Consider the following 9,915-nt stretch of genomic DNA (forward strand, 5'->3'; position numbering starts at 1 on the left):
AGAAGTTATCGCGAGCGGAGCACAATAGTTTTTGATGGTCAATTTCCCATCTCGAGAGGGGCATTATTTTATTATTGCAGGGTATTTGTGCTTTCGAGGGGTAGTTTTCCATCTCAAGAAGGACCACAATCTTGTTAATGCGAGAGGGGCACTTGTGTTTTTGAAGGGGCAGTTTTTCTTACAAGAGAGGAGACAATTTGCTTTCATTATGTACGTTTAGTGAGGAGCAGTTTTGTTTTCATCTCGAGGGGGCACATTTTAACCGCGGGAGGGCATTTTTGTTGGCCTGGGAAAATCTGGGGGGGGGGGCAAGGTTCCGCCGCCCCCGAGTTGATGTACCCTAACGTGGCGCGGCTCCTAACGTGCAGGTGCACTTTGATTTTTCGCCTAGAGCTAGCGCCTCGCTAATAGAGCATAAGTTTTACCTGAAATTCCATCAAGCTCTAAACATTCCCGTTCATAAATCGTGAGGACATATCTACCCGTTAAAAAAGGTTAGCAGAGAAATTTATTTTGGCGTGATTTTCCGGTTTTATTTCGAAGTGCACAGTGAACCCTTTGAAAATGTGCCAAAAAATAAGAAAATAATTTTCCGACCAACTTCTAGTTGGGTGGGTAAGTAGAGATAACAATGGTTTTATCAACTTTAAATTCTTAAAATTAATGTTCAACTTGCGATCCCCCGAGATTTATTTAAGTGCGCCACGTTATCGAACACTCAGCCGATTTTGTGTCAAATTTCCGGACGCGACCGCTTTTGAATTTCCGACTTAATTTCATGACACTGAAAAAGTTTACAAAGGAAACAACAAGTATTAATAATGGGAAAAGTATCAGTATTAAACTGACTGAATTTGAAGTTTCTCAGCAAAGAGGTTTGGCATGTGAAAAGTCGAGGGAAACGTCGAAGTGCGCGATGTATCATTTCCCGTTTGACGCCGCTAGTACGGGGGACGTATTATGTGCATGTCTTATTCGGTTCGCCATAAATATATTCGAATGATCGATACGAAGGGTGTCGCCCCCCCCCCCCCCAAATACCTCCGATTATACATGTACTTATTTTCCAGTTCAGAGCCCATGAAAAAAAGCGCTATATATTTTTCAGAAACGTAGGCCTACCAATTCAAATTTAGAAACTGCAGACTTTTCCGCCGTTAGGGCCTAAGCAGTAAAATGAAGCGGTAGGAATTTTACGAACACAGGCAAAGAGCTAGGGATGTTGATAAATTTGATTTATATTATCCAGGCCTACGTAGACTGTTCTCTGTGGTTAGTTGCAGCGGTTACAGAGAATTAAGCACTAAAAGCAATTTAGCACTAAAATAAAACGACATGGAGTGGCCCGATGATGTTCTTCGTCTCTAACGTTAAAACAAACACGTTAATGTGAAACAGCGCCATCTCTTGACGGATAACAACAACAATCCCAGCATGCAATACGAAAAGTTTACTTTCGAGAACTTTTGTTAAGACACGTTTCTTCTGCGGATCAAATGATGATATCTGCATATATAACGGAGCATTTTGTTTCATAAAAAAATACGATGGTTCTTTTTCATGCAGCAATCATCGGAATTATTTACAATGAAGCCTCCAGTGTGGAGAGAGCGTTTCGAGATGTGAAAGAGTACAAGTTTCTGAAGAATAAAACCATTGTCACGTCATCGTCTGTTGCCTGTGCTGTGTCGTTGCTCCATTCTGGTCGCCGGATTCCACAATAGAACAAAATGTATTCCATACTATGCGTTGACGCGTTGCTCCGGTATAAATTCAGCGAAATCCATGGAAACATCAGTTGTGTTTATGCTGTGCTTTCAGTGTGGACGCCTTTTTTGGTTCGTGGTGAGAATTTACTGCGATACAATGCGATTTTGCATGATTATTGCGATTCTGCTTTCGGCTTCAGTCGTCAAGACTGTAAGGTGAGACAAATGTTTCATTTTGCCCCCCCCCCCCCCAAATTTAATGAAACTTTCTTGCAAAAACAAATGAAATCTGAATGCTAGGCTATGTTGCCTTCTCCAAACTTACATTTCTGTGCATGCCTCCAATTGCCTTGCCTCATTCAAAGTCACCAAAAAATTACAATTTATAAAAGAAAAAAATTAAATTCAAAGCCTCAAATCAACATGTAGGGCCTAGGCCTAAACACTCTCAACAAGACAACATGTTCAAGCCAAAAAAAAAAGGAAAAAGAAATTGTATATAGGGCCTAGGCCTATTAGCTGATTTGAGGTATATTGTTGCAATGTTAACTTATGAAAGCCAAAACAATATATAGACCCTAACACAAAATAAATGAAAGAAGATCAAGCTGACAGGAAAATTAGCCATGGTTTAGCCTCAAAAGCTTTAAACTTATTTTCAAAAGTTGTGTCACCTTAAAACAAAAAAAGTAACTCTATTTTTTTCCCCAATCTGTTGCAGCCCTGCGGCGACCCTGAGCACCATCTCGGGTCCCATCCAGGGTAGTCTTTCCACCTCTGCCCTGCCTGAAGACTGCCTGTCAACCATTGACTTGAAGGACATTGTCTTTATCTCCGCAGTCCCAATTGCCGCTGGCTTTGGACTGCTCCTGCTCTTGACCTTTCTGCAAGATCTCAGACAGGCATGCAAGGTACAAATCATGATATTTAAAAGTATAGTTGCCTTTACTTCCAAACTATATCCTGACTTAAAGGTCAGCACATTTATTTGTGACTAAGAGTCCTTTTTGTGAAAAGATGTGTTCAATGTCTCTTTCCTTGTTGCAGAGCAAACCTTCCTGCCCATCATCTCCTTGCAACATACAGGGAAACAGGGCCAGAAAGGAACGTGCCTACGTCATAGACATAGACTATACTGGCCGTTCACGTTGGGGTGCATTCCTACGTTGGTGTGCAATGCACAAATCACCTGGTGCAAACAAAAACCCACATCTGGTGAGACTCCAAGGAACAACTGGCTTCAGCGACTGGTAAGTTGAACAAATCAAAGTCTATATCTTTTCATTACAAATGTTCACTGATTTCCAATTGTTGTTTAATGGGAAGTCTACTGATGTACGAAAAAAAAATCAATTTTTGTTTTTTTCTTAATTACAGGCTGTCTTTTGACCTGATTCTTGGAAAGAAATCAGAGCAGAAGACTCTGACCACACTTTGCTCCATCGGTAAGCTCGTAGCTGTGGAGACGAAGTTCTCATCAGCAAGCGATGGACTCCACTCAAGGCTGCGACCAACCTCCAACTTGGGAGCTTGCCTGAGAGGAATTATCAACAGGGCATGTGATATGTGAGTTCCTCACTTACCTGTCTTTTGTCTTATGTCTGAAATAATAGAAATTGATATTTTTCAGCTTTGTATTTACATGTCCCCATGGGATTTTACTCTCTTTTTTTTTTTAATGTAAAGTTGTTTCTTGAAAACAGATGAAGTGCTCTAAACCAAATCTGGAGTATGTAATATTATTTCCATTCCTTTTTCCCAGTGAGATCAACAATATCCATGTCACGGATACCAAGACCCAGGACCATTACATTTCTGGTTGTGGTCCAAGCTGCGGTGGTATTTCATCATCGGACCTAGGAATCACTACTATCCTTCCACTGCTACTCTCTCCCGCTCAGCCAGTATCCAGGGTCAGTTACACTGCTTACTACTTCAAGAATGGCTCTCTTTGGACCTCTGCCTTCACACCTTGGCGCAAGGGTAACTTCACCGGATGCCGTCATATCACCTGCTTGTTTACCTGCATCAGTTACACCATGGTTGCAGTGCAGGTGATGTCGGAGCCATATTTGCAGCCATCTCTGGGAGAGTTTGTGGTGGTCAGTCCCGTAGGTGTTGATATCACCGTGGGAATGATAATTAAAGCAGCAGGTGTGAGTGCCGTACTTTTCCCAGTTTTCATCATGATTGAAGTACTTTGCCGCACAACTCCAACCATTCTGTCATCTTGTGGTCAAAGTGCCGCAGTTCCTTTGGAACAGAGTGGACACTTGTTTGTGGCAGCTGCCAGTGGTACTCAACCAGTGAAAGTTCAGTCAGCTGCTGGGAGCTTTTGTGATAGTGGTGGTGGTGGCGATCTCCAAGAGGAGTTTCCTCAAAAGTCTGTCAGTACTCCAGATATGCAGAGGCAGGGAGCCAGACCAAGTGAAGGTCCTGATAAACAGACCCATGATACTACATCATATTGCAATAATGTTGGCAGCCAGTGTGTCGCATCATCCCAAGATGAGGCTGAGAGACAACTGACTCAGCTCCACATCACAAATGACAACAACAATAATGAAGTGACCATCATTGAGATCCATCCTTGCGATGAACCGTCCACCAGTCTGCCTGTCAGCACCAACTCGCATGCAGTTGTTGATATGGAAACCAGTCAATCTTCATCGAACTCAACTACTACGCAGACTGGGTCCTCCATGATTGACACCGCCAGCAGCCTTGGGGAGTCGGCCAGTGCCAACCAGGATAAATCTTCATTGAACCTGAAGATGTTCAAAGCCGATCTAACGAAGACAACCAACAAGCATTGTTCAAGACACTGCAAGCTGATTCTGGCAGCTTTTGGTCATACTTTGCTTATAGCAACCTGTGTGTTTGCCACACTGTGGTCGGTGTCATCCTTCCACGGTCTCTGCTGGAATGCCTTCTGGGAATGGGTGGCAACTTCCATCATTGCCATTCTCATCCAGGCTGTTATCTTGGATACAATCAAGGCTATCATTGTGACTGTCATGAAAAGGCGTGATGACAAGAGAGCTACTACATCCACGCCTCACTCCCTTATTCAATAAACTATATTCATGGCCGTTCAGCAGATATAAGGCTGTAATGTAACAAATAATTCATCCACGATTTTGAAAAATTTATCCTACAGAATGTTTAGGACCAATGAATGGTGGTAATTTTACTTCAAAATTTGAAATGAATCTGATCTGATTTCCTCAATATTAAATATTCTTGTTCAAATCAACAAATCCAAAGTGTGACATTTTCAGCATTTGTAGCCCTTTCTTATGGATGGTCAGATATAGTCTGTCTGGGAGGGAAAGTCCATTTAAGGAGGCCTCCGCGACACTTCTTCTTGCAGAAGCATATACATTAAAAATGGATCCTCTGTCATAAGAGAAGCTGCTTTAAAATTGGCAAGATTCACTTGCAATGATATGTGGACAAACAAGCACTCAAAAACTTTGGGGGGAGGAGGGCTCCAGAACACAGTGAAGTAGATCTAATAGCACGGCCTTTCCTAGTTTAATTAAAGCTGTAAAACCACCCTAAATGGGTTAAAATTCATCACTGTTTTCACGAAGAGCCTAATATGTCAAAAATTACAATTTTTTGATGTTTCAATTTTTTCACTATTTTGCTTTAAAACATTGTACTTAACCATTTTGACATGTTTCTGTAAGCAAAACATCTTTAATTTCCAAATTATATTAAAGATATAGTCCATTATTTGTAATTTGTGCATTTTGTTCGTTTGGAGCAACAAAAGTGTTCAAAATCTAATGAAGGATACTGAACAACTAACCTGATGAAGTTTCAGCTCAGCTTCAGCTGTATATTCCGAGAAAAACAGCATTCTAGGATCTCAATTTCAAATCAAAAGTTGCTGAATCATGTTTTGAATTGTTTTGATTTGCAGCTATACGCGATGTCGCGCACTGATCTGACGAATTATAGCAACCGCGCGCGCCTGTGCGTCATGCCAATGCTTGCGCGCGCTGCGCCGAATAACAAAACAAACTACTAATTTAAATTTTCCTACGGTGGTCTTAAGACGCACCGTTGGAAAGGCCTTCTTTCGTTGATTACTTCAAAATAATAGCTTGCCAGAAAGATTAATTTCACAGGGAGTTTAGTCCACTTACTATCTTTCAACCAAGTATGTTTTTCAACAATAATACGCCAGTTACTTTTTCGGATGGCTGCAAATGATGGACTATAGCTTTAATGATGTAAGGGGCAGAAATCTTGATTTTGCGTTTTCACGAAGTGCCACATACATGTTGGCCCCTTGAACGCGTACAAAACCTATTGCACGGAACCGGAAAGGCGTAAAAGTAGGTCAACTGAGATTTTCTTTTTCACGAAGAGCCACATATCTTTGTTACATTCTCAGCTGCGCACGTACTCACGCGTGCCCCTTCCATATGGAAAAACACATTGAACAGAAAGGGCCAAAATGTGGCCTATGTTAATGTTAGCAGCTCAGGAGATATATTTTTTATTGCTCTAGAGTTATGATCATGTCATCGTCATTGAAATAAAGTTGAAATACTATAGAAACAAAGTCAGATCCAACAATCTTGAGCCAAAAGCATATTTGTCAGTCAAGTTGATTTTGTAATAAAAACTAAAAAAGGAATTTAAAATGACATACATTTTTGCACAAAAGTCTTGTGAAATAATTTTAAAGAGTACAAAAACTCAGATGATTTTTTTCTTGAAACTTGCTTAATCCTTTCAAACAATAATGTTCTGCTTAAAGAACTTTTTTGGAAGAGCTATTATTCATCAGTATCTTGCATAATTAAATGTAATCAGGGATGTCCAGCTGTGCAGGGGATGAATAAAAGTAATGGAAAAATCGTAACAAATTTGTGTTCTGCTAAAATTTACTAATAAAATGTGTGTTTGTTGCCCTCTTTGTTTTATGAAGTCAAGAGTGTTCTCATAAACTCTCAACCCTTTTTTCAATTTGTTTTAAATTACCACCAATTTTGCATACTCTTTGGGAAGTAACACCGCCAAAATGGTGATTGTTGAAGAAAAAAAACTCTGAAAGTGTATTACAGTTTTTCCTTTGTTTTCGGTCAATAAAAGGAAGCCCTACTGAATCTAGCCCATGTTTACAAACGCAAACATTAGTTTTAGATCAGTGGATGAATAGACGGGGAGTATAGTCCCCCCCCCCACCCCGCTAGGACCCTCCCCAATGCCATCGAATTTATGTTTTGGTTTCCACTTTCATAATTCTATAAAGGGTGCAGACCAGTAAATAGCCTCAAATTTTCCAAGTTAGCCAAATCCAACCACGCCCATAGGCCTCCCAGGAAAACGGCAGTTGAAGTCGAAAGAATTTTTTTCGTCCTTCATAGGTCCTACACTCTTGAGCCTCGCGTCACTTAATAAAGGTGTGTGCTCCGTGCTTTTCTGCTCTTCCAAAAAAAAATCCTAACAAATATTTCAATATGTATGTTTTGTTTTAACGGAAAAAAAAGTACTTATTTCCGATTTTGGGCGTCTGCAACCCTCTGAAAAAGGGCTTCCAATTTTGCGCATGAATAAACCCGTCCTGCGAGAACCAGTTGAAAAAAATAATAATTTATCATGGGGTTAAACACTCGAAAAAACATGGGGAATACAACTTAAAGTCTCTTACACAAGTACCGGGTCAGTCCATATCTTTTACTGCGTCATTTCTTGTCTCTCATACCCTGTACCACGTCATCTTATATCCTAGTGTCAGCAATAGTTTATCATAATTTGAATATCATTGTGTTGTTTTCTTCAAAACTCTATAAACCTAATGGAGATACCTGCAATTGGGGATAGTCTTATTTTCCATTTCGAAAGTCTTATTTTCCAACGAAAATCAATGACGTTTTTCTTCGAGACGTATACTATACAGGCGCGGATCCAGGGGAGGGCCGCGGGGGCACGTGCCCCCCGTCAAATTTGAGTCCCCCCCCCCCAAAAAAAAAAGGAATAGAAGGGGAAAAAGAGGGGAGGTGAGGGAAGGAGGAGGGAACCTCCTTACAAAAATACCGGCGCCGATATTAAACATGAGTCTGCAAACATTGCGTACTCGACTCGAGAAGCTTCGAAATAAACCGCGATCCCATCGTACGTACCCCGTACCGTACTACATGTACTAGTACGTACGTATGTACGTATTACCCTGCATATACCGTTATTAAATGCGATTCATACGAACGTACATGTATACACGATTTATTCTCTACGAACATGCAGCTTTATGTGCGCGACAAACACACGTTGCGCAGGACTCTTTGGACCACACCATTGGTCAAGGGTGTGTTTTAGTAAAAACAATTTGCCAGCAGTTCCACGCGCTTTTTAATTACAAATTATACTTTTTTTCACGGAGTCCAAAACATGTCCTTGTTTTAAATTGACTTCTTCAACGTCACGTCATCATATAATTTTCGTAAAGACTTTATTCGAGAAACGATGTAAAACCCTGAAAAAATTGAAACACCCCTGAAGGTCATGGATCCGTCCATAAAACGTTTTTTTAACGAAGAAAGTTGAGATCCAAAAGTTGGGTTTTGACGTTACTACGCGTTGCAGAAAATATAAATCTGATAAGTTTGGTACATAAAAGAGATCTGTTTGTCTGAGGACAAAAACAATCAGCAGTTATTGCCCAAAGGCAAGTTTTAGCACTCGAGACATGCTCTTGCAAGCTAGACGGAACGCAAGTGTGTTGCTTTTTGAATGGCAAGCGAGATAAATTTAATCGTAGTTCGCCGGTGGCGACGCGGGCCGGCATCCGTGCCGGACCGGGAGGTATACACCTATTCCCGATGTCTATTTCTCAACGTTATCATCAACAATTATTTACTATAATTTTTTTTTACATAACTAAATGACGAATCCACCTTCAAAATTGTACCATGCGGAAATTGCAATCATGGCGCCGAAAGACCCGATGTCTATTATAATGTAAAGACCAGACGCAGTGTCTCACACAATTTGTCTTGCTGCACCGCCGATCTGCCGATGGTTTATTTACAAATACATGCACGTGTAATAGGCCCTGTTCTTGATATTGAAACTGGACTGAATTAAAAGAACATTTCTTTAAAATGTTTGGGCATTATTTTTACATCATGCAAAAAAAGAGGGAGAAACTTGGATGACCGTATGATTAATTTCTGTAGTCATGAGATAAAACTGAGCTGTGAAGTTACAATGCAGGCTAATTGCTCCTCTGTTTTAGTTTGATTAAATTACACTAATTTTAAACTTAAATTCAATTAACATGTTCAAGCGGTTTCTTCTTGTTGATAAACTGAAAATTTCAACTTGAAACAAAACATTAGAAAGCATCCTTACACCAGTTTACAAACTAAGTTTTTACAATTCCTTTTTCAAAAAAATATAATGCACGAAGACATGCAGACGAAAATACATGGTATCAAGTGAAGAACAGAAGAAACTGAGAAGGCTTGTAAAAGCAAGATTATATTTTAATCAATGAAAAAATCTTATAATCTTAAAACAATTTACTCAAATAACTCTGGGGAAGAGGGACCAGGAATTGCCTCAGATTGCACCACAGAGCATCTAGAATCCAAAATTTCCCGGGCCCTTAAGCGGGCCCCGGACCCCACGCCGAAAGATGATCGCGCTCCGCACTGGTCTTCGGAAAGATGCCCTATACTCATCCTTGCAAGATACAATTCTTTTTCAAAAATAAGCACGGAAATAACTATGCAGACGAAAATGTTTGGTTATACAAGTGAATAACAGAAGAAACTGAAAAGGCTTGTAAACGCAAGAGTATATTATAAACCAATGAAAAACATCCTTATAATCTTAAAACGTTTTGCTCAAATAACTCATGGAAAATGGGGCTAGGAATCCCCTCAGAATACACCACAGAGCATCTAGAATTCTAAATTTTCCGGGGCCCTTAAGCGGGCCCCGGATCCCACGCCGTAAGACAGGCGTGATCCGCCCTCGCATTAGTCCTCGGAGCAAATGCCACAACACATCGTTGCAACAGTTTACAAAACGAAGTCAATACAATTCCTTTTCCAAAATAAAAAGCAAGAAAATATAAAGACGTAAAATGGTTTTCGACTTTCAATTAGCACACAGTAACTTAAAAATTGTAAAAGTAAGAGTATGTTTTACAAAAATCCTTAAAATGTTAAGCACTTTTGCT

At 40.2% G+C, this 9,915-nt stretch overlaps 1 protein-coding gene across 1 annotated transcript; it reads left to right on the forward strand.

Moving 5' to 3' along the window:
* The first annotated feature begins 1,432 nt into the window (after window positions 1–1,432).
* LOC119720016 lies at window positions 1,433–4,809 on the forward strand. The gene is made up of 5 exons (XM_038189514.1): window positions 1,433–1,925; window positions 2,431–2,620; window positions 2,757–2,959; window positions 3,087–3,275; window positions 3,472–4,809. The coding sequence occupies exons 1-5, from the start codon at window positions 1,786–1,788 to the stop codon at window positions 4,784–4,786; spliced, it is 2,037 nt and encodes a 678-aa protein (XP_038045442.1). The 5' UTR covers window positions 1,433–1,785; the 3' UTR covers window positions 4,787–4,809.
* Window positions 4,810–9,915: the final 5,106 nt, after the last annotated feature.

Source organism: Patiria miniata, unplaced genomic scaffold, assembly GCF_015706575.1.
Source record: "Patiria miniata isolate m_02_andy unplaced genomic scaffold, ASM1570657v1 HiC_scaffold_9, whole genome shotgun sequence".
NCBI classification, from domain to species: Eukaryota; Metazoa; Echinodermata; class Asteroidea; order Valvatida; family Asterinidae; genus Patiria; species Patiria miniata.